Raw genomic sequence first — 25,375 nt, forward strand, 5'->3', positions numbered from 1 at the left:
TAAATAAATAAATCAACTGAAGTATGTATAAAGAAATATCCAGCTGCACTTACATTGTGATGTTGGAGTCTGAAATTTTTAAATAAACTCAAATGCTTTTCTATGTGTCTGACTCCAGGAATATAACACTTTTTCCATTAGAAAATTATATGTGCTCCCTTCATTCTGGGGTCATTTGTCCACCTTTGGTCTCCACCCTGCACTCAGCTCTCACCTGTGGCTCCTAGAAGCTGTCAGCATGCGACAGTGACCACACCCTGGGAACAGCTTTGACTGGCCAGCTAAACCAGGTGAGGGCAGCTGATGGGTCTCAAACCCTTGGTGAGTCAGGGACTTCCCCTGCATGCAAAGACAGGCTCCAGGCAGATTGAGTGGATGAGACCAACAGCAGGTTCAACAGTCAAGAAGGCAGGTTTTTTGAAGTGAGGGTCAGGTCAACCTAGGAAGGTAGCCAGCCCGTCTAAGAGAAGGAAAACTCTTCTCTTGCGCGATATCTTCAGGAGAAGAAAAGGCTAAGGAGTAAATCCTATATAAACCAGGAACAGAGTCCCTGAGATGGTTGGAAGGTGCCTCATACAGTTCTTTCCAGCAACTCCTGCAGCCAAACGTATTGCTTTCCTTTCCTTTGGATCACATCAGTAAGGCCAAGGGGGCGGGGCTTGTTGTCTGGGCAGCCAAGCCCCCCCCCCCATACACTGCCCAGGCTTACTCTTTGCGGAGGTCACTTTGGTGCTGCTAACACAGTGGTTTGACTTCGCCGTTGGAGGCACACTCCATTTTCTCTTGAGATAGACGGATGCCAACGACAATTCATCTAATTCTGAGATGAATTGGGGGATGCGGGAAGCTTTCTAAATTAGCATCATTAACAAGGGATGGCCTAGGAAAGATAGGCTAAAGAGGCCTCCCTGTATTTTCACAACCCTTATTAGAGCAAGTGGCTCACTAGTCATGCTCTCCACTCCAGGAGGACCTAGCACTCCATCAGAGGAGGACCTAGCACTCGCTGAAGGGAACTATATGGAGCAAGAGATGGAGTTAGGTAGCAGCAAGGCCAAACCAGGCCAGTCAAGCCTTACAGCATCCCAGCTGCCACCATATCTGATAGACAGACCAGGATCAGAGGCAGAAGCTGAGCCACTTCCAAGCCTGAAGGACCACAGGCACATGAAGGTACAGTGATCTTGACCTCAGACTGTGGACCTTGGACCTTAGTCTCTGGTCTATCCTGTAAGTGTGCTCTGACTCCTGACATCCTTGTCTCCTGAAGCAAGGAAAAGCATAAAGGGCTCCCCCCCCCCGTTTTAGGCTCTGGGTTGTCCTTTTTTGCTCCAACTCTGCCCACTATGGGCATACAGGCCATGACACAATCCGCTGAGGGAATGTGGTGGTAGGTTCCCTTCCTTGGTCTGGAGAATCATTTAATTGGCCAAGCCTTCACTTGCAGCCTAAAGCAACACAACACAGGCACACTTCTGCCTCAGACATGGCAGTAACACAGTCCCGTGAGCCAATATAGTTTCGGTTTATTCCATATGAAGGCAAAATGGAAGGGGCTGAATGGTTTGTTGCAGTGGTTACATGGGGAAGAGGAGGAGGAGGAGGTGGAACTCTCGACAGGGGAGACCTCCTTTCCAGCCTGTTGCATAAATGGGAGCAGGTGGATTGCTCAGTGATACAAAGGAAGGACAAAAAAAATCACTGAAAAATGACAAGGGAGAGGGAAACCAGCTTTTTTATATTAAAAAAGGCATAGGAATGGGAGGATAAAATTATAATGCAAAAGAATAAAATGAGGGGAAATACCAAAGGAACATGTTACAGCCACTTGCACAAGGCTTCATGTGTAAAAAGTGAAGGTTGAGCCAGGGGCAATCCTGTGGGTGTCTGGCAGAAGCTGACAGGAGCAAGGTGGAGAACATTATGCTGCCTGTGGGTTGTTGATGCGCCCCATGAAGACTGGGAACCCATTATCCCTCATCACTGCAACAAGGAAGGGCTGAGACACTTCAAAGATATTGGCTGTGCGTGCCAGGGAGACGACTGTGGCAGCGGCCGCTTCCACTCCTTCTTCGTTGATTTCCAGCACAGCCCTGTGGTGAACACTGGACACGGCCAATTCATCATCCGTGGAGATCTCGCACAGATCGGCATCGTAGAAAAAGCCAAAATCTGAAAGAGAAAGTTGGATTAAATGCATAAAGATAATATTGGATAAAACCTGGACCCTCTTTTCCTTTGGCTGGAAACGGGCTTCAAAGCAGAGCTGCGGGGGAAGAGATCCCTGTACATGCCTGCGAACATTGTAGTAGTTCCAACACGATGCTTTCCCATAATTCGCTAGAGGTAGAATTAAAATGGAGGTTCCACACAGCATCCAATAGTGTTACATTAACCAGTAGTGCCCTTCCCCAAAGAAAAGATCCTCTTATAATGTTTACTTAAAAGTATTTCCCAGTCAGCAAAAGTCCCCAGCAACATTAATTAAAAGCTTCCCCTTTGCAGGTTTAGCCCAATTTATTTCTTCTTGTTTTAGCATAGGTAGGAAATTAGTGATGCATGTCTCCTGAATTAGCCAGATTCTCAATCTCTCTCTCTCTCTCTCTCTCTCTCTCTCTCTCTCTCTCTCTCACTCTCTCTCTCTGTGTGTGTGTGTGTGTGTGAGAGAGAGAGAGAGAGAGAAAGAATTGGTTTCCTTCAATTATTGTTTCCCCCTCTTCTTTCTTTATTAGCACCACAGCACTATTTCACACACACAAACACAGAACACCCCAAGAGGAAAAGACGTTGGCTAATCTAGAAGCAGACACAGGAATCTTTAAAAGGCATCGTGCTTTGCTTAGCCACACTGGATAGGTTGACAGGGCAATTCTTTTACAGCAAATATATGGTAGCAAATCAGGCCTCTGGGGAGAAGAAAGGACAGAAGGACAATACTGTTAATACTGGAATACATTGGGGTTGGTGGCTTCCAGCTGAGGCATTTATTGTGCAATAACTATGCCCTGTTAACTCATATTTAATGGAGGGCTCATATGACATGGTTCTTGTCCTGTAAACCACCACCCATGTTTTCCCAGTGCTGCTTCTATCTGTTTTTCTTACCCCAAGAAATCTAGTTTGGGGAGAAGGAGTGGAGTAGAAGAACTATCTCTCTGCAGTTGAGGACACTTAAAGCCATGCATGCAGCCAGTCCTGCTCTGTGAACAATGGTGTGAAATCAGCTTCTTCATGGGCTTGAGTGAATTAAATATACTGGTGATAGGGTGGTGGAGTGTGGGGGTTAGCGTTCCTTTCTATCACTGACACAACCTATCCTTCATGCTGAAAAGGAGCAATGCTTCTTTGCCTTTAGCTCATTTCTCCTCTCTCCAGCTTTATTTTTCTTACCCATATCCCCAATTATGTCCATGAGGTTCTGGGAAGTGTCCGCCTTGAATTTGGGTAGGTACACCACGGTAGGCTTGAAATGGGTGCTCTCCAGCTTGGTCATCACTGACTTGAAGACAACTGGGCTGAGTCGCTCCTCCACCTCGGTGAGATTTTGAGTTATGGAACGGGGCATGATGATGACCAGGCTCATGTTGTTAGACAGCTGCAGTCGGCCAACCTAGCAAATTAAACACCATCAGTCTCCTGCCTTTCTCCCATATTCTCGTGCACCCTGCTTTACAGGAGCACCCCACTTTTTCCAATGCTGTATTGGTCGAAACACAAGATTCCCCCGATTATAGATCCCACACACTGTTAAATCGAGATCTCTTTGAAACTATATCTACGTACTGTAAGTATCTGGTATGGTCCAGTGCTTTTTACAATCTAAAAAACAAACAAACCACAAAACCAGATGCAGCTTCTGAACTCATCTCACAATGAACAACTCACTGGGCAACCAGCACCACTTGTTGAGAAGGGTGTGAGATCCTTTTACAAAAATGACTGAAGTTAAAAGCCAGATGCACTGACCCATTGCACCACCTGGAGAGTAAGCCATCACACACACACACACACACACAAACACACACACACACACCAAGATCTAGGTTTGGGGCAAGTACCACAGCTGATATTTAAAATCACAAAATATGAAGCAAAATAAAGCATGGGAATATAGGCTGCTGGACCTTTAAAATATGCCCCTCCAAATGAGTTCCAAAATGTGCTCTTAAAAGTTTCTTCCCAAAGTTCCCCTTTTCCCCCCAGCAGAGGAAAAGACCACACATTTGGCAAGGTAAAAAAAAAAACACAAAAAACTTTACTTACAAACTCTCCAAAGGTCAGATTCATGAGCTTCAAAAAAGTCGCAAAGGCAGTAAAGCTTAGCTTAGTTACAAAGTGGTGAAAGTTCCTAAATTATTGGTATAGAAACTCAAGAGTGGCTTGGTTTGAGCAACCAGCTCAAACCTCTTCACATGTGGCAGGGACAATAGACTTGCTTATCTATTTCCTCCCAAGGCAAGGGGAAATGACCTAGAAGAAAACTGGTAGGACTGCTTCCACCATGGCATTAAACCCTTCATGCATTAATTAGACGTAAACTTGTTGCTTATATTAGACTGGCTATCCCACACTTAGGTTTTATACAAACCAGAATTGGGGAGAAACTGTGGCTTATATTCAGACCAATATGGTATAGCTCTAATTTGCTGCTTTCCATTTTCCCTCCTCCTCCCCCCTTTCCCTTTTATATTTGGAAAAGAAGAAAGAGTTCCGTGTTGGCTCAACAGAGTAAAGTTAACACACATACACAAATCATAAAATGGTTATTTATGTAAGGAACACTAAGCCTGTTTGGTGTTCATTCTCCTGTTGGATATGGGTTGCATGTTTTGGATTTTGGTGACTTTTTGGATGACTGCAATATATTTGTTCTGTATTGTTCTAATTGTTACTTGATTGAACTGTATTTTTGTGTTTTATTTTCTGTTCTACAAATTGCTATGGGATTTCCACCAGCTGCGAGAAGCAACTGACAAACCAAACTAGCCTAAGTCTTTACAGATGTGACCCAGTTCAACAGCAGGAGCAACTGTTCAAGGAGAAACCCAAGACAGGCACAAGATAGTCAAGCTGGTGGGACCACCAAAGAACAGGAATGCCTTAGGAGCTGAGGGTGTAAGAGCATCCCTGCACTGCAAGTTTCAACAAGTGTGAAACCAGTTTAACTTTAAGAAACCTGGAAACTGTAGTTTTGCTAGGAACGAAAGCAATTCTTACCACCTTAGAACTACAGTTCCCAAGGTTCTTGGATGGGACTCCTAAACATTAAGCCCAGCTGACTAGTTTTTGCTTCTATAGGTATGTTCATTGCATTAATAATTTTTTTAAAAAAATATATTGCTTTCTTTGTTGCAAGCCATCCTTACTAGAGTGTATGAACCAGGTCTTAGAAATTGAAAAAGTAAGCCTCTCCCAATCCCCATAGGCATTACCTTAGCCTGCAGGCTGTGGTCAATGAAGGAGGCCATTGGGTATTTCTTACTCATCATCATTTGAACATCGATGGGAGCTGGGCCTGGGCGGTAGAATTTTCCCTTATTTGTGTTTTTCTTTACAAACATTTCCTTCCACTTGGCTGAAAAGATGAAGAGCTTGGATCAGCTTATTGAGGCATAAACACCAGAAGAGCTCTGCTTGAATCCAACTAAAAAGTACACATTACAACCATAGGCCTCCAGGAAGCTTCACAAGCACAACATATAGGCATTATGCCTAGTGGCTATCATCACCACCGTCATCCCCATTTATATGCTGCTTTCTCCCCAGACTGAGGTTTACAGTTAAAACTATAAAAACACAAATATTCCATCCCCATGTCTTGGGGCAGTGAGTTCCACAGCTTAACTATGTGCTGCATTAAGAAGTACATCCTTTTGTCTTCCCCGAGAATCCTGCTAAGAAGTTTTGTTGGATGACGACATGTCTAGTATCATGAGAATCCACCCTGTCATCAGGTTGCAGAGTAAGTTATGCATTTTTGAAGACTGAAAGAAAAAGACACTATACCTCAAATTTAATTAATCTGCATCTGTAGGGGTAATGTTAAAGAAAGGCCCTGAACTTTCCTACTCACTCCTCTTTATACGTTTCACAACCTGGCATTGATGAAGCACAGTTCTGTCCCTACTAGAGTCACAGCTTGCCTTTTCCAGCCAAATACTGGCTACTTCCAGAATGGATTTGTGCTCGCCAAGCACCATTGTTACTAATTGTTATGGAGCAGGGAGGATCTACACTACTCCCCCCCTATATATATATATATATATATATATAGAGAGAGAGAGAGAGAGAGAGAGAGAGAGAGAGAGAGAGAGTAGTGTATGTGTGTGTATATATATGTATGTATGTAGATATATATAAGCATTCCCCTTTCCAGCTAGTATTTTTGTTTGGGTATGCATAAAGTGAGGATTCTGGTTGCAGGAGTGTCAAGAGCCCAGCATGTCTACATCTTTTGTGGAAGGCCATCTATTGTGTGGGATAAGAGCTAATAAGTCATATTCCTGTTGCTGGCTTCATTGCCTTCCACTTGTGGGGAGACCTCTCTACCAGTGTAGGCTCCCTGTGCAGTTAAGAATCCTAGAAGATGGGGGCTATATGTACGTAGCCCATCATCTTTCTCATCAGTCACACTTCTATTGGTTGTGGGCTTCGTATTTCTATATCATATATCTCGATTTTTGTTGAGATAAGTCAACCGATGGGAGGTCTCTTGAAATTTAAAGTGATATAAAAGCTCAATAATGGTGGGGCCTCGAGAAATGCAATGGTGTGGGGGAAAGGGGGCTAACTGGAATCTGCCTGGGGACCAGTGTTTCAGGAATTGAGTGCCAAAGGGTAAGGAAGCCAAACTGGCTTTGGGTGAGCAGTCCCTCTGGATCAGATGTTGGGTGACAGGAGACCCTAGAACCTTTCTACTTACAGTGGAAGTAGACAGCATTGAGGAGTATCATCTTGGCATCAGAATCCAGCTCATTCACAATCTTCTTGATCTTCTTGTTAGTATTTTGGCTCACCCAACTGTTGATGTCCGTCACATCCTGGTTGCTGTTATTAGTAAGGTGAGCCAGTTTGGTTTTATAGAACATCCTTGTCAGGTTGCGAAAATCATTTCCCAAGGGGAGAGCTGCGTATCAAGAAAAAAACCAAAGACAGAAAAATACTCCCTTGAGACATACGGTACTGCTTGCTCTTGTGGGTTATCTTGAGAGGACTCCTTAACCAATGCTAAACGGCAGGTATTTACAGAGCTGGCTATCATGGCTGTGGAACACATGGACATTTTCAGTAGTGGCAGGTCTGGTGGTGTTGCAGACCTGCCTTCCTGGCATTGCTGCTGCTGCTTATCTGGATGGGCTTTGGGCGCAGGGCAGTGGTGGGGTCAAGGGTGCAAGGTTGCACCTGCAGGACCACTAATCTAGCAGCCTCGCTGTTGCAACTGCAATGTCACAACCTTCAATGGTCATGCTGGTGCACATGTGCTGCTCCAATCTTGCTACCCTACCTCACCCTGCTAAGTAGCGATCAGGGCTGTCTTAAACATATTTTGCGGCGCCAGGGTGCAAAAATCCGCCCGGCACTCCCCCTGCTTTCTGGACGGAGCTGCTGCAGCCAAGGCTCGGTCGGATGCCAGGTGCTGGCGACAAGGAGGGGGTTACAAATCAAATCAAATGGCCAGCGACTCTGCCGAGCCGATTTCTTTGTTGCCTGCATTGCCCTCCCTGCTCACATGCTGCCCTCCGTCTCCAGCAAGGCGACTAAAATTTGGGAGGCAGAGAAAGGGAAGGAGGAAAGTTAAGGCTGGCAACCGCTGGGCACCCAAGTGGCAAACCTCTGCGGGTGGCTCACGAAAGCCTGTCCGGGGACCCGGAGCACCTGCTCGCTTTGGTCCTGTGCCGCGAAGGCACCTTAAGACTTTGACGACGATTCCGCCGTCAGACGCTGGGCAGGAGGGTGGGGAGTTGGGGTGGAGAGCCGGCCTGCAGCAGAAGAGCCCGCTGCGGCACTCTGACTGGTGGGCGGGCTCTTCCCTGGACTCAACTCTCGGGCCCCCGACTCTCGGCCTGGCACCCCTGAGAGAACGGCACCCGGGTGCCCCGCACCCCTAGCGCTTATGGGTAAGATGGCCCTGGTAGCGATGCCAGTGCCAGGAGAGCAGCTCTGCCCGACCACACATGCCCCTCCTAAACATGTTCCCACCATGTTTTCACAGGTCAGCCAGCCATATATTTAAAAGGCATAAATTGGTAGTTGACAACCATAACCAATTTAAACATTCCTTCCAGTAGCACCTTAGAGACCAACTAAGTTTGTTATTGGTATGAGCTTTCGTGTGCATGCACACTTCTTCAGATGTGTGCTACTGGAAGGATTTATTATTATTATTATTATTTTGTTTCGACTACGGCAGACCAACATGGCTACCTACCTGTAATTTAAACATGATTTATTTATTTTTTAGGTTCGTGTGAGTGGGGGTGTTATATAGGAATTGGCTAGCCATATAATTTCCTGTAGCAGCAGGTATTAACTAGGATCCTGCTCACAGATCCATCTATTACAACCTCCTGGTCTCATGAATGTTTATTATTTCTGCTCTACCGCCATACTTCATATGGGAGAGTTGAGATGTGCACCAGGACAGACTCAAATCAAGTTTATTAGCACTGCAGGAGGGGGATGCTTTAGCCCAGAGACTGGTAACCACAAGAGATTGAATATCTGATGTAAACAGTTTGGGGAATTCAGCTATAAAAAGGGTAAAGGACCCCTGGACAGTTAAGCCCAGTCAAAGGCGACTATGGGGTGCGGCGCTCATCTCACTTTCAGGCCGAGGGAGCTGGCATTTGTCCACAGACAGCTTTCCGGGTCCTGTGGCCAACATGACTAAACTACTTCTGGCGCTACTTCTATTTGCACTGGTGCTAAGTTGGCAGAAGCTGGGACAGAGCAACAGGAGCTCACCACTGTCAAGTGGATTCAAACCACCAACTTTCTGATCAGCAAGTCAAAGAGGCTCAGTGGTTTAGACCGCAGCGCCACCCTAACCCTTTAATTCAGCTATAATCCATAAATGGAGAATATGGAGAACATTTCAGCCATGTTCCATAGCTATAAAACCAATTTCCACAGATGTTTTCTGTTTTGAAACACACATCTGTCAGTGTGAATAAGACCTTACCTGAGAGAAGACGGTGTGTGGGGAAAGACGGCGTATGGGAATCTTGAACCTGGTAGTTTACTCACCTGGTTGGAAAAACATTGCATTGGCAGAGGTAAATGCCTCTGATTTCTGGAGACTCTCTAGTGCTCTATGGACACATGTGAATCCTTCAGGATAGAAGAGCAGCCTCTCAAGACGGTCCTTGGTTTGACTGCAGGTGCCTGGATGGCAAAGACAGGGTTGTGAGGAGCAGGTATCTGTCCTTGCATAGGCCATGGCTTCCCTTAATTTAGTGAGGAACCTATTAAGGAGTGAGTGACAACCCGCCCCACAACACCAACAGGACCAGGAAGAGAGCAGAGTGACTCAAGGGAAAGTGGGGTGCTGGCCATTGGTTATGTCCCCTCTAGCTCAGACCTGTCACTGACCCGAGGAAGCATTTGCCAAGCTGTGCTGAGCTGAGGCATCCATTGTTGCTTTTTGTAACACACGCTGGCACTTTTGGTTTGAGTGACGGAGCAGGTAAGAAGGAAAGCGGGGGAAATAAATTGAATTAATGATAATATATGAGGGGCTGGAGGTCCACCAGGTGAAGCTGAGAAGGAAAAGGACATGCTGAAGCTCTGGCAACACCATTTAGGGAAATAATAATGATATTAAATCATGTGGCTGGCATGTGCTGCAGTTTCTCATTGCCAGAGGAGCAATTATGCTGTACTTTGTACCTCTTGATATGTGCCCGTTTTTCTACACAGAGATTATTTCCATGCAGGGGAAAAAAAACCATATCAGATGCAGAGGTCTTAAGCCTGAAGTGATGATGTATGTATGGCCTTACCCAGCAATAGGTTGGAGAGCATCACTGCGACACTGAAGGGTGAAAAGATCAAGTTAGAGTCATGCTTCTCATGTCGGATTGCTGCTTTATAGAACTCCACAGAAAATTCAGTTAGAGCCTCAAACAACTTCTTTTCATCCTCTGTAGTGGCACGAACACACGTGGCCCATGGATTAATGCGTGGTTGGCACTGTTTGGATGTGCAAGGGGTACTTGCCGTTGCCTCTGGTATTGTTGTGGTTGGCTGTGCTGTGTTTGTGGCCCCAGCAGGCAGCTCTGTGTCATCCAGACATTCCTTGACACCAACCTCAGAGATTCTTGACTGTTTACATTCATTGTCCTCTGCTTCCCCATCTCTTTTGTTAGATGCAACTTCCAAACGAGTAGCTTCCTTTTGCTCATGACTCCCTTCTCTCTCACCTTCTTCTTCCAGCTTAGCATTATCTTCATTTTCAACTGGAATCCCCTGTCAAATAGTGTTAGCAATATACCATAATAGATGATGGTTAAAAATGCCATTTCAAATACTGCTTGATATATAAGAGGATATATCTTAGATAAGAGGTATAAAGGTAAAGGTACCCCTAACTGTTAGGTCCAGTAGTGGACGACTCTGGGGTTGTGGTGCTCATCTCGCTCTATAGGCCGAGGGAGCTGGCGTTTGTCCACAGACAGCTTCCGGGTCGTGTGGCCAGCATGACTAAGCTGCTTCTGGCGAACCAGAGCAGTGCACGGAAACGCCGTTTACCTTCCCGCTGGAGCGGTACCTATTTATCTACTTGCACTTTGGCGTGCTTTTGAACTGCTAGGTGGGTAGGAGCTGGGACCGAACAATGGAGCTCACCCCGTTGCGGGGATTCAAACCGCTGACCTTCTGATCGGCAAGCCCTAGGCTCAGTGGTTTAGACCACAGCACCACCCGCGTCCCTATTTAAGAGGTATACAGGAAGCTAAAGCAACAACAAATGTGACAAAAATACACAATGCAATATTAATACAAATTACTAATAAATCTATTCTTCCCTTCTTTTGACACAGCTCCCCACCCAACACCTCTCAGCTTCCTGACTCTTACCCAGGACTCTACCCATCCACCCTCACTCTCACCCAGGGCCCAGACAAGCTCACAAATCACCCCCAAAATCTCCCCAAAAAGAGGGTTCTTGGAACCTGCTGGCATCACCCTAGTTTCACCCTCTAAAGTTGCTTTTACTGGCAGGCACCAGGGTTGATGGAGCTGCCACATGCTGCCCACAGCTGTGTAGCTTGGTTCAACGCTATACAAAACGTGTTCAAAATCACTATTATACTGTTACAAGCTATCTCAATCTCCGAGTGGAGGGCAATTCTAGGCATTCCATGGTGGGTGCTTGCCCAGGTTTTTGTTTCCTTGGAATGAAGGCCAGCAGAGCCTAAGATGGGGCAGGGGGAGGGGCTCACAGCACTTACTCCCTAACTGATCTTGCTTCCTCATTAGGTTTCCAGGTGAGCCCCAGAGCCCAGCACCAAGCAAACATGTATCTGAAACATGTCTCTGTCTATCTACCTTCTTGCTCAGCTCACACACAACTACTCTTCCATTGTTCTTCTAACTACCAGCCAGGTGGGAAAGGGGAAGACCCATCCATTTGCTCTAGGCAGTGAGCAGCTTCTTTGGTAATACTAATGAGTGTACTTAAGCTAAGGCCATTATCTTACAGTTGGCTGGTTAGAACAGAATCCTCTATCAGATCTTACCCTTAATGGATACAGGACCCCAAGAGCTGGAAGGGACTAAAGGCATCATACAGACTGACTCACACACACACACACACCCCCACTCACAACAATACTTAGACCATAAATCAATGTTATTTTGGGTGGTGCAATTATTAAATGTGCTTCTTATTCAAATATAAATAATCTTAATCTGATCTTAATCTGGATCAGCTCTAGCAGCCAGAGCACTCTTGTCTTTTGTTGGAGATTGTGGTGGTGGAGTTGTATATCAGAGCTACCTCAGAGGTACCTTAATCATGCTGATAGCATTTAGATTAATTACTGAAAAGATATGTAAGAGTACAGCTGAGAGAGACTAGAAAGCTGAGTGTTAAAATTCAATAATTAGGGTACAAATCTCTAACGCAAAGCAAAAAGAAAAAGAAATCCTGATTAGCATTCTCAGACAACAACTAAAGTATAAACTAAACAGGAAGCAAAGGTGAAAGAAGTAATTCCCAGCAAAAGGCCACTTCCAAATTTTCCTAGGATTAATATTCACACCTGAGGGTACCAAATGTTAAACCACTTGCTGAGGAAGTGCCATGTTCCGGTTTCCTTGTTGTTGTTGTTGTTGCTGCTGCTAGTGGCCCGGGTTGGCTCTTCCGTAACCTCAGGACCCTGAAAGGAAGGACAATGTGCTTGAGGTTGCAGTGGATTGCTTTATGAAGATGTCTGCCAAAAGTTCGGCAGCTGCGAAAAAGGGGGAAATTCTATGCTGGGGATCATTAGGAAATGAAATGAAAATAAAAATGTTTACAGCACAATGCCATTATAGAAAAATGTAGTGTGACTGCATTTGGAATACCGTGTGCAGTTCTGGTCTCCTCACCTTGAAAAGAATACTGTTGACTTGGGAAAGGTTCAGAAAAGGGCAACTAAAATGATCAAGCAGATGGAGTGACTCCAGTCTGAAGAAACATTGCAGCTTCCAGGACTTTTTAGTTTGGAGAAAAGGCAAGTAAGAGGTGGCATGATAGAAGTTTATAATATTATGCATGTTAAGGCGAAAGATTTCTTTCACTCTCTGGTAACACTAGAACTCGTAGACATATAGCCAAGCTGAACGTTGTCAGATTCAGGGCAGATAAAAGAAAGTACTTTTTCATTATGGAATTTGCTCCTGGACCTCACTGCTGGACGACGAACTTAGACTTGGACTCAGAATGCATAAAACTGAGTGGTACATAGGAAGACAAAGTGAAAAAAAACACCACAGCAGATGAATTACATGGCTAAGAATGAGCTGAGATTATCCAAGAAGATACACACCCCACACATCTTCTTTTTGAAAACAGGGTAAGCATAGCCCTTAGGGCAGAAAGCACCACACATCTCAGGACTGGGCAAGCAAATGGGCATTCCTCCAAGTGAGTTGGACCTGTGAGGTTTGTTCATGCTGGCACTGGGGTCTCCATGTGCTGGGAGATGGAGGTGGAGTCAATGCTGGCTCAGTATCCAACTTTCTGTAAGGACCTTCCCAGAAGGCAGAGTTTTCTGACAGGAGGAGGAGGAGGTGGTGGCTACACTTTAGGGAGTTCATGACTAGAGGTGTCTGATAACACAGGGGTGTAATACCTCTCTGTCAACCTGCTTGGACTCTTCCCAGGATCCAGCTCCTGTCTCCCTTGATCACTGGCCTCCTCCTCTGGCTCAGACATTACTTGGAGGCCCAATTTCACCTCCCCCCAACCTGCTAGGATCCTCCTCTGAGCCATCAACCTCCCACTCTCTCCTCAGGATCTGACCATCCTTTCCATGACATGTCCACAGGGCTCGTGACACCCAGGAGCCAGTGATGGCCACGAGCTTGGATATTGCTTATACCCTGCCTCTCTGACTGGGATGCCCCATCCACTCTGGCCAGCTTCCAACACAGTGAAACATTCTGACATTAAAACTTCCTGATACAGGGCTACCTTCAAATATCTGCAGAAAGTTGTATAGTTGTTTCACTCTTTGACATCTGATGGGAGGGCATTCCACAGAGAAGGCCCTCTGCCTGGTTCCCTGTAACTTCACTTCTTGCAGTGAGGGAACCACCAGAAGGCCCTCGGAGCTGGACCTCAAGCTGGTTCAGGCAGGTCAGTTAACTCCCCATTCAAATCAATGCCCCTTCAGTGAATTTACTTACCATCAATTACCCACCCTGATGACCCTTCACAGTTGATTAATTTACAATTAATTTCTGACCCCAATTGTGCCCTAGAGGAGTCCCTCTCCAATTAACCCTCAATGCCCTCCAATCCCCACTGCCTCAAAAGAAAGCAAAACCTCAATCCTGGGCTTATTTTCCTGCCCAGGCAATAGAGCCCAGTTCTCCTTGCCTCCTACTTAAAAGGAGAAACTTGGATGGGAGAGAAGGATCTTGGAAAGGCAGTTGCTGTCCACTCAGTGTTCCACCAGCCAGGCTGCCTTGTATTTCCTTCACATACCTGTACGTTCCTCCTCATTGCAGTACTGAGGTTGTCAATGGAGCCTCAAAATAATGTGGCTTTAAAAATAACCCCAAACCTGAGCATGTGCATATTGATTTTTATAGAGTTTGGAGGGCTCTTTCATGAGGCATAAAGGCGCCATAAACTCTGGGAACAGGGAGCACCACCGTTTCTCCAGAAGCCACTGAAAGACTCCCATAGCTTTGCTGCTCTCATTGGCTTCAGCATCCCATGTGTTAAACATAAGCAGGACAAGGAGGAGCCTGCTGGGAGCTGGTTCAGCACTGCAATCTGAATGTGGATCCTAAACTGTCCTGGGGCCCTGCTGGACACACCTGTAGCAGCGACAGATTCCCACAACAGGCTATAGGTTTTGAGAGTTCGTTGTTCCAAACACAACTTGAAAACCAGGAAGTAACAGTGGTAAGGTTAGGCAAGGTATGAACCAGGAATCTCCCAGTCGGCATCTCGGCATGACTCCAGCGCTCCTTGGGACTGATATGTGTCCAGGTCAGAAGCCCTCTGCAACCAGTAGAAGGACTATAACCAAAACAAAGTAGTGCAGGCCAGGCAGGTGGGGGGAGGCAAGAGTGCATTTCAAAGGTGCAGCTTTGTCCTGCATGTTAGATTTCTAAAGGAGAACTAACAGTACTTCCCATTACCCTCCTCTTCCTGAACATATTTTCCCTAAAGCAAGTCCTCTGCAATTTGAGGGGAGTGAACTTTCAAATAAGCATGCTGTGGATTATTTAGGACAGGGGTGGACAATATTTTGTCAAGGGCCACATTTCCTCAGGGAATAAACTGTCTGGGGTTTCTACGTGTCAGTGGTGGGCGGGACGGAAGCTGACAGTGGGCGGGGTCAGAGCCCAAAGTGGGCATTCTATGCCCTTTTAAAATGTGGGGTGTTTTTTTTGGGGGGGGGTTATTGGGCTGTTGTTTTTATTTTGATTATATATTTTGTGGTTTTACATTCTGATTTTGTTCTGTGAACTGCCTTCAGACCTCTGGGTATAGGGTGGTATATAAATTCTGTAAATAATAATAAAATAAATAACACAACCATTGCCTCTTCCTCCTTGTCTAGCAGGCTGCAGGGAGAGGAATGGCTTGCTGTTGTCTTTCTGAAGCTGGGGAGGTGTATGTAATAACAGAACCGCAGAGCTGGAAACAAGGCCAGTTGAAGATACTTGGCTGCTTGAAAGAGAACAACGAATGTTGCCTCCTCCCCAAGTCAAGGTGCATAAATAACTACCCAAGACTGGGCAAGTTGCTTCGGCACCTGAGGCAGAACATCCCACAAGGAGCCCTCCCTCTCCTGGCAGCAAAAATGCACTAATAAGTTGTTAAATAAATAACCCATCTCCTGCTTTTCATGGCACTCCAAACCACTCTGCCTAATATTAGGGAGCAGGGGTGGGCCTGATTGGAAGGTAACCTAAGATGTCATCTAGTCCAATCCCTTTCTGGGTTGCTCACACCTCTGCTACTCACCTGTGAGAAGCTTGGTATCAGAGTTGCGGCCAGGCCTAGGAGGATCAGCCAGATCTTCATGGTGGCAGAAATCCTGCCAAAGAAAGACACTTGTATTTAATCCCGCAAAGAAGATGAATGCACTTGCTCCCTGCATGGGACCAACACAGTTCCTCACTGGAGAAATTTCTGAAGAATATCGGCTACAGTCAGCTGCTTCCTCTCCTTGCCCCCCTTCTCTGGCTGCTTGTAGGCTCAGCTCTCCCATCTTTCGCAATCTCGGATCACATGCCTAAAGAAAACATTAGATTCACTGACTTCGGGGGAATTCCAGTTCCCTAGTTCCCCTGGCTTGAGAGGAAATCATTAGAAGATGTGGTGAAATAAGAAAACTGTCAAAGGAGGGGAGGGCCGAGGACAGAAGGACTTCTCAAGTGGAAAATAAAGAGTTCAAGAAATTACCTTCTCTGTGGGGAATTCGTCAAGCGATATGGCCCAACTGTTGTGACATGCCTTATCTACTTTCTGAGTGGATCGTGGGGGAGGGAAAAAGGGGGGTTATTTATATGTCATTGGTTGGCTGCAGGCAGAAGTTAGTTAAAAATTAAGGATTAATTCTCCAAAAGACGAGAATTCCTGTAAATCATGAGGCAGGAATGGGAGCAGGCCAGCCTGGGGATAAAGAGGATTTTATTCATTTGTGGTAGGAGTGAACTAAGACGAAGGAATAATCGGTCATGGCTGCCACCTGCCAATATTACTAGAGAAATGTTTTAGGACAGGAGTCTTTTTAGATCTCCTCTTGTTTCTGTTCAATTATTGGAAAAACAAAACCTATTCATCAGACCCAGTGTCTGTATATTTAATCATGGTTAGGATGCTATATGCCAGAAAATGGAAAGATAATCATAAATCTAATGACAGGTGGGTAGCCGTGTTGGTCTGCCATGTTGTCAACAGGTTTTCCACACCTATCAGCTGATCACCCATTCCCACCACCCTTCTGAGTAATACCCCTCCCCACTCCCTCACTATATTTAAGGATCTGGTGACTTCTGTTTCAGTGTATCTGAAGAAGTGTGCATGCACACGAAAGCTCATACCAAGAACAAACTCAGTTGGTCTCTAAGGTGCTACTGGAAAGAATTTCCTATTTTGTTCCTAATGAATTCAATTTGATAAGGAAATTTCAGGAGCAATTTGGTATAAATAAAGTTGGCTGTAATAAGAGAAGTATAGAAGTATTCGATGGTTCAAAGTTGGTTACATAACATATTAAGAAGATGTGAGGAATTTCAGGGAAGAGAGTTTATTTTAGGTATATGTGATCAAACAGCTTCCCCAAAGTGGTGGTCCGGGTTGCAGTAAGCAAGGCTTGACTCCTGTAGTGTAGCATTTCTCAAACTGGTATAAACAGGGCAGCTACAAGAAAACAGCTCCAAAAAATAGGAACTGCACCCCACAAGTACAGAAAAAGGATAATATTTGTTTCACATTTGTATATGCTAATTATATGAGGGAGGAGAGTTATTTGCTTGTTTTTGTTTTTGTTTTGTTGTGTATTTTGTGTTCTCATTTTGCATTTTTATGTTGGGAACTACCCTGCAGCCTTCAGATGTAGAGCAGTTTACAAATTTTAATAATAATAATAATAATAATAATAATAATAATAATAATAATAATAATAATAATAAACTGGTGCCATCCTGACATTTTGTGTTGTCTGGAGCTCACAGCAGCTGTAGTCTCCAAATGTATGGAGACCATCAGGTTGGAAAAGGTTGCTATATGAGTATATCTGAGCTCTGCAAGTCACATACCTACGGTAAGTCACATCTCTCACCTTTATGCCCGAGAGCAGTTGAGGAAAGTTAGGCCAGTGCAGGCTTCCTTGTTCTTTCACTCATGAGAAGACTTTGCTAGAATAAAGATTTCCAACGTTTGTAATAAGTGTATGTTTTGTGGATAGAATCATAGAATCATAGTTCTCTGTATGGACAACAAGCATTTGCTTTCCCTGAGCTCTTTCTGTTCATACCTTTGTCAATGGGCTTCCATGCACAGCTGCTGTCCAAAAATGAGCTTCCTCACCTCTTTGGTGATGGGGAACAGCTGTAGTTCAGAGGGAGAGCATCTGCTTCACATGCTCCTCTGCTCTTTAAACACATGCACATCTGGTCTGCTCCTTTGGCCTTACTAGCAGAAACCAAGCAGAAGGTGAGTTGAAACTGAAAGTACATATTCGTGCATTGCATAAAGTCCAGCCTCCTGGTTGCTGGAAATGACGTAGGTCTTTAGCTCCTGGTTCCCCTGCCTGCCTGGAACACTCTGTGCTACTCACTTTGCCTTGTTGAGACTATGCTGCATGTTGGACCCTGCTCTCTTTGGTAAGTATTTTGAGAAAACGGACTGAGATCCTAGCTCCTGAAGCCCCCCAGGAGCAATAGAGCATGTCCCCGCCCCTTTTGCTGCAAAAAGAGCAGCACTTGTTGCCATCAGCAGAGCACTGATACCTCTTCCCAGGAGGGATGGCAACCAGCCATCATATTGCAGGTGCCATTGGGGCCTTTTATGGTAAAAACTGGATCTAACAGTAAGTCTGGCCCACCGAGGGGAGAGCAACTCTGTCCAGAAACACCACATTGCCCCGTCAGACAAATCACCCGCTGACAACACCTCCATCTTTTCTGGATTGAACATGAGTTTACTAGCCCTCATCCAGGCCCTAACTGAACCTAGGCACCAATTCAGCACTTCCACATCCTCCTCTGAATGTGCCAAAAAGGAGAAAAAGAGCTGGGTATCATCAACATACCAGCAACACCAGACAGACTCCAAATCACGCTTTCAACTCTTTCACAATGTGTGATCTCATCTGTTTTTCTCCCCGCATTTGGCACAGAGGTGTAATTTGGGGTGGTCAAAAAACAACAACACTTGTTGCTCGCTCCTCCTCGCACTGAGATGGCAGCATGGCCCAAGTTTGATTTGCTTGGGAGGAGAGAGAGAGCTGGAGACTGGTGCCATTTTTGCAACATTTGCTTTACCTACAAATAATCAAGTTGAAGAATACATGAAGGCAAATGGCATGTGCAACGGAAACTGCCCTACTTCAGATCCCAAGGGAAAGATCCTGCCCCTCCAAAATATTTTCACTGGTTCCCAGCTTTTTGTCGTTTCGCTGTGTCCTCAGGGACTACATTGTTAATGTGAAGTCCCGTTTGGCTGGTACTCTGCGCATGCCCTGAAATTAAGTATCTATTTTGGCCCCGCTTTGAGAAATGAGTGCAGCGATGTTGCAAATGAATAAGAGAAAGCAACATTGTTTAAAGTCAAGTCTCTTCCCACAGCAGGATCTGTGCAGCGAACTACAATTTAAATGCAAGCTGAATTATTCCCCGCTACCTTTGCCATGAGGGGACGCAGGTGACCGAGGGGATGCGGGTGGCGCTGTGGGTTAAACCACTGAGCTTGCTGATCAGAAGGTCTGCGGTTCGAATCCCCACAATGGGGTGAGCTCAAGTTGCTCTGTCCCAGCTCCTGCCAACCTAGCAGTTCGAAAGCACGTCCAAGTACAAGTAGATAAATAGGTACTGCTCTGGCGGGAAGGTAAACGGCGTTTCTGTGCACTGCTCTGGTTCGCCAGAAGCAGCTTAGTCATGCTGGCCACATGACCTGGAAGCTGCACGCCGGCTCCCTCGGCCAAGATGAGCGCCGCAACCCCAGAGTTGTCCACGACTGGTCCTAATAGTCAGGGGTCCCTTTACCTTTACCTTACCTTTGCCATAGCTAATACAAGTGGAACCTTAATATATCCCTTAGTTTTAATGATATATGTTCTCTGGAAAGCAGCTGCTGTTAGTTGGGCAGCTTGGTCGCCAGATGTAGGCCAGGAGGAGTCACCAGAGCTGAGACATGGCATCTCCCTTTCAGCATCAGGACTGAACCTTTGCAATGAAGAGCACATGTAAGACACATTTCCCTCACCAGAACCACAGAGACTTCTCACACATCACAGTTTAGAGGAGACAGAGCTAATAAATTCAAGAATTTCCAGGTTTCAGCTGCTGCAGAATTTTCTAGAGATTAACCACTTCACCTTCAAAATAAAAATGGTAGTATTAAGGATGCTTCTTAAATATGTGCTTAATATAATATTTATATTGTGCACTCTCTTTAAAAAAGCATGCTTAACACCAGTACTTTTATTTTGGAGGAAAAGCAGCCATGGGTCCCCTGATCTGGCCTGAACTCTGGATTTGTATCTGGGTTTCCAACTCACTTTCTCCCCTTGTTTGTACCACCACCCCACACACCCCGCCAAAAATGTGCTGTTTCAGCACTTTAATGCTGAAAAGACTTCACCTCCCAAATAAGTTATGATGATGCTATGGGCTCACCCAGTTGCCAACATGCAGGCAACCCGATTCACACTAGACACATAATGCAAGCTATTTCCATGGGCCATGCAAACGGGCAAGTGACCGGGGTGGGCTCAGTGGGGGCTACAAGTACTTGAGACACTGAATGTAGGAATGCCATTCCTTCTCAGGCCAAGCTCCTTTGCCTTATACAGGCACATGTTTGGCAAAATTTCAACAGGCCAGGCTCTTTCTTTTAATATTGTGTCAGCTCCATGGCAGGGGGAAAAAAACTGCTTCTCTGGAGTGTGTGGGGTGTGTGTTGGGGGGTGGGGTGGAGGTGGTGAGAAACACACACTAAACAGCAAAGGTTTCCATGCAAAATATTCTGCAAGCAGGGCCTGTCTGACTCATCTTGTAGCTCTCTCAGAAACATCTCAAAAATGCAACCCACCCTTTGTCCATGTGCGCCTTAAAGAAGCAAGCACAGTTGCTGCAAAGAGCTTCCTGTGGCTGGTGATTGCAACATATCAACTATTAGGATAGTTTGGAGCCGATCACAGCAGGTGATTAAGCTGGATTGGTAGGCAATTTGTCCAGTCTTCAAAACTTTGGCAGAATGTGTGGGATGTAGAACAGGACACTTGCGATGCAAATAATTATTATAAAAAGCAGGCATTCAGATCGGCGTCACCATGCTAATTAAAATATGAAGACAGAAGCCATTGTCAATGCGGCTGTACATATTTAGCACCAAGGTTGTGGTATTCTCTGCAAGCCCCTCGTTCTAGGTTGCCTTGCATAGGCACCGGGTGCCTGGGGCCTTAAGTGTTCCAGCCCCCACAACATTCCCCATGAAGGGGCCGGGCACCCACAAATTTTTGTGCCAGCGCATGCGTGCACACATGATGTGCGCATGCTGACATCAGGCATGCTGATAGGTGGGCTGACATCAAACGCCTGCGTGTGTGCAATGGGAGCATCCCTGGGAACACAGGGCTCCAGGGCCAAGCCAGTGGACCTGTTGCCCTGTACATTTTTTCCATCGAGGAGACTTTGCTGCCTGAGTTCTCTGGCATAAAGTAATAGGATTCTATGTGAGGGGCACCACTGCCCACCATTCGGCGGACATCAAGGCTGTATACACACTCCTGTTTACTCCGCACTCAGTGAACTCCCTTGTGTGTACATATCTGTATGTGTTTTGCCGCCTGAGGCGACAAGGGCATGTGCGTCTGTGGCTGAGGATGATGTATGGCTACTTGCCTTTCTAACAGAAACACCTGACTTATCCTTAGGGCAAATTGGAATGACTTACACAACCAAGAGACAGTATTTGTAGAAGGAACACCAGAGAAGTCCCATGACTAAGGTCACGGTTGGGGACAGGCGGAGGTGTCTCTGCTGTGATTGTCCTTGCACAAAAGCATCTGGTGGGAAACAGGGATAGGAGCAGACAGACACACCATTAAAGGAGGAAATGGAAGCACAAAAAGGGGAGAGCTTTTGACATGAGGTAATTGATCAGGTCAACTACAAGGGTGGGAATAAAACCAATTTTTTTTAGTCCCCATTTTAGAACAAATGCCTTGTCAATGAGCCGAAAGAACATGCCCTTGACTGATAAGAAACTGGGATCTCAGCAGACAATCCCTCTATTCCAAGTCAAATAAACTATAGCACAAGTCTGCAAGCTTTTATTGCCTCGGGCCGGTGTCTCCAATGATGATCGCGTGGTGGGCCAGAGGGTGGGGGAGTGCACACCTGCATGCGTGTGCACACGCTAATTCTGGCGCACTTCCGGGTCAGAGGAGCAACTGAAATAGCGTTTGCGCATGCATAGGAGGCCCCTGCGCATGTGCACAAGCTATTTCTGGTGCTGCTCTGATCCGGAAGTGGGTCCCTGTGCTGCACTGCACCAGTAAGAGTGGGTGGCAGGGGGCAGCGGCAGCAGGGGTCACCGCAGGCCAGATAAACGAGGGTCTCAGGCCTTATCTACAGTATAAGCTTACTTGCCCTGTCCATACTTAACTTTGCTCTGCATTACTGGGTCCAGGCCTTCCAGGTTCATATCTGAACATTTGTTTGTTTGTTTGTTTGTTTCCCTGGTGCTTTCCTTGTGAAACCCTGCACTTTACTGCTGAGTTGGAGCAAACATCAATCCATGGACTAAAATTGCCCTTTGTTTTGATTCAGTGTTTAATAGCGGGTTTTCGTGCGGAAAGTGGTGGGGTAAAAAAGAAAGTGCTCAGAAACGAAAATGCGGACCTGTGCCTAGAAAGTGCAAGGCAAAAGGTAAGTTTAGACGAGCCCTAGGCAAGAGTGGTGGTGATAGTAACAAGATGGGAAACATATTGTCAATGGTCTACGCTGCAGGGTGGGATAGTGGCCCCCGCTGCCATACTTGTCTCCACTGCTCATGTCACTGCAGCATTTGTCAGTGAAGAGGGAACTGCTGCTCAGGACCGATTGGCTCTAAACAGTGATGTCTCAAGAAATATCTTTGTGACATGAAGTATGCCCAGGCCTAGTGTTGTTTTCCTTTTATCCTTGTGTGCTTGATAAAGTTGCACTAAAATGCAGAAGAAATTAATTTGCTGTTTGTAGGACTGAGGGGAAAATTTGATTCAGTTTACATTTAAAGGGGAAGCTCCCTAATCTGCACTTTCCAAAGCAATTCCACAGCTATCCTTCAAAGTTCACACGTCTCTGAATTTTGCAATGTAGCTCTCCAGCCAAGTAACGTGTGCAAAAATGCATATCCCAGGGCAAAGTGTGTGTGTGTGTGTGTGTGTGTGTGTGTGTGTGTGTGTGTAACATAAAAATGTGTGTATTCATGAAAACAACACCCAAAAATGCATAACGTATGGGAACATTGCTTTAGAATAAAGTACGTATGATAGGCGAAATTGCATACAAACATGTATGTGTGCTGGGGAAAATTAACACTAAGATGCTGAGTAACTTTCATTAGAACTTTTACACATGAACGTGAAGAACTGAAATTAAGACTAGAAAATGAGAAACTCAAACTGACAGATTTGCCCATCCCTCCTTATTTGTCCCTATTCACTTTGGGGATAAATGTCACATAGCTGTTTCCCTCCATTCTTTTGGTTGTGGATAATCAAAAGCACATTGAAAATTTCAGATCACAGTTATGTAGTGCATCCCTATGCTTGCCTACTCAGAAGCAAGTCCCTAGTAAGTGTGTTTAGCATTGCAACTGTAGGATCGCTGGACTGCAGTACACAGCTGCCTACTGCTAACTAGTGGTTTGAGACTCTTAATCTCAGGGTCATGGGTTCGAGCCCCATGTTGGGTGAAAGGTTCCTGCATTGCATGGGGTTGGACTAGATGATTGCGGGGTGCCTTCCTTTTTGCCAATTAATATTTATTGTGTCCCCCCCCCAGTTATTTAACAAATCAGAGCCAAATGACATCAAATTTAATACAACATTTCCAAAAAGTTGACTTCATCAGGCAAGGCCTTCCTCCACCTGCCTTGTTCCACCCTCTAGTCTCTGCTTCTCAATTTGTATTGTATTATTTGATGTACTATGGCTTGCCGTCGTTTTATTTATTGTAGTTTAGAAATCATTTATTGTAACTGTTAAGAGTGAATCTCTGTTTAACTTTTGTATGCTGATATTATTATTTTATACTATTCTAATGATTGTTGAATTTTTTTTATGTACCGGTAGATTGCTTATTTTAAAGTTATGTTTTATTATCACATTTTTGTATTTCATTAGATTGTTATAAGATGTACATTTTTTGTTTTTTCAGCTTGTAAACCACCTTGAGTATTGTAAGATAGAAAGATGCTATACAAATTTAAAATGATGATGATGATGATCCTAGATGCGTCCCTGTCCCCCCCCCCCACTGCTGCGTGATGTTACATATTTGTCTCTGACTCACAATTCTCTCCTTATATTCAAGTCCCTTTATCCAATAGCTGTTGGTTCACCAATTGCTGCTCATACATTTACAAAACAATATTATATACCTTTAAAGAACAAAAGAGGCTACACGTCCCCCCCCCACCTATCTATTTTATACCCTTGAAGTCCCTTCCAACTCTATGATTCTATGATACACAGAGCCTTGGTGACAAAAGCAACTTCTGGCAAGTATTTCAAGAGATGCAAGCAGGTGCTGTTTGACTGGGATTGTGCAGCCTGTGAAAATTAGCAGGTCGTTCAGCTCTGATGTCTCTAGTCCTGGGAACACTTGAACTGCCTGAAACCTGCCTAACTGGGTTCTTTGCCAGCCGCTGCCAGCCAAGTTATGGAAAAGTTCAAAATGGCTGTTGCCTAATAGTGACAGAGTTTGAAAATAAATAAATATTTATTTTCAAACTCTGTCATGATTAGGCAACAGCCATTTTGAACTTTTCCATATGTCTCAAATAGGCTTCTATATGTGAAAGCAACACAGCTGAGTCCCCCCCACCCTACCCCACTTCTGTGAGGCGTGGCATCCCTTTCTTGGAAACAGACACTGCCCCATTCATTTTAGTTAAGACCAATTTGGTGGCCGCAGAATGTGGTAGACAGTGACTCAGGAGGCTTCAACTGCCAAAATGTTTTCAAAGCAGAGAGGATGGTCCACAATGTTCTGAAGGGTGCCTGCCTGAGTTATGTTTAGCACCCCTGCCCTACACTTTCCGACCCTTCTTCGCCTATTCCCCCCTTTCCTAGTTAACTAGTTATTTTTGGTAGATTGTTGTGTGAACTGAGGTACTTCAGCCATATTTCAGTCTCCTCTAGGTTGGCTCTGCATCCTATGAAGCAGATGGCAGTGAGGGGCAGATATCCAGCTGCTTTTAAGGATGATTGCTTCAACTGTGCCAGGCCCTGTCTTTTTATTCGGTACACAATATACACCCAAAGCACATTCAAAGCACCAGTTACAGGTAGGTAGCCGTGTTGGTCTGCCATAGTCAAAACAAAATAAATAATAATAAAAATCCTTCTTCAGAGGTATCTGAAGAAGTGTGCATGCACACGAAAGCTCATACCAAGAACAAACCTAGTTGGTCTCTAAGGTGCTACTGGAAGGATTCTTTTATTTTTTATTTTGTTTTGACATTCAAAGCACATTATTCACCTCAAAGGATTCTGGGTACTGTAGTTCATCCCTCACAGAGTTACTGTTCCCGACAACTCTTAGTAACACACATAAGTCTTTGAGTGCTTTAAATATATAGCATGTACACAGCCTCAAATGTAACTGCTTTTACACTCATGCTGCCATGCTATCTTTATTACATATGTTGAAGGGGGGGGGGATGTTGTTTGAAGAATGTGAGGATCCTCACATTCAGGTAAGCTAAGTT

The 25,375-nt window shown here is 45.2% G+C and overlaps 1 protein-coding gene across 4 annotated transcripts; it reads right to left on the reverse strand.

Moving 5' to 3' along the window:
• Positions 1-1,743: 1,743 nt before the first annotated feature.
• SERPING1 (serpin family G member 1) lies at positions 1,744-16,217 on the reverse strand. Of its 4 annotated transcripts, none has more exons than XM_033158181.1 (9): positions 16,133-16,217; positions 15,692-15,764; positions 12,264-12,380; positions 10,002-10,467; positions 9,247-9,384; positions 6,923-7,126; positions 5,433-5,575; positions 3,391-3,610; positions 1,744-2,172 (listed from the first exon to the last, which is right to left on the reverse strand). In XM_033158181.1, exons 2-9 carry the CDS (start codon positions 15,749-15,751, stop codon positions 1,922-1,924), a joined length of 1,599 nt encoding a protein of 532 aa, XP_033014072.1. In that variant the 5' UTR covers positions 15,752-15,764; positions 16,133-16,217; the 3' UTR covers positions 1,744-1,921. The 4 variants fall into 4 exon arrangements, with proteins under 4 accessions (XP_033014072.1, XP_033014078.1, XP_033014080.1 ...); XM_033158187.1 differs by lacking the exon at positions 16,133-16,217 and adding an exon at positions 15,849-16,082; XM_033158189.1 differs by lacking the exon at positions 12,264-12,380.
• Between the last annotated feature and the right edge of the window lie 9,158 nt (positions 16,218-25,375).

Source organism: Lacerta agilis, chromosome 1 (assembly GCF_009819535.1).
Source record: "Lacerta agilis isolate rLacAgi1 chromosome 1, rLacAgi1.pri, whole genome shotgun sequence".
Taxonomy (NCBI): Eukaryota; Metazoa; Chordata; class Lepidosauria; order Squamata; family Lacertidae; genus Lacerta; species Lacerta agilis.

Excerpts from the sequence above, each read along its gene's own strand:
- SERPING1 (XM_033158181.1), bottom strand. The coding sequence starts at position 15,751 with ATGAAGATCTGGCTGATCCTCCTAGGCCTGGCCGCAACTCTGATACCA. Across the intron at positions 12,381-15,691 it reads TGATACCAAGCTTCTCACAG|GGTCCTGAGGTTACGGAAGA; the intron begins GTGAGTAGCAGA and ends CCTTCCTTTCAG. Across the intron at positions 3,611-5,432 it reads ACCACAGCCTGCAGGCTAAG|GTTGGCCGACTGCAGCTGTC; the intron begins GTAATGCCTATG and ends TTAATTTGCTAG.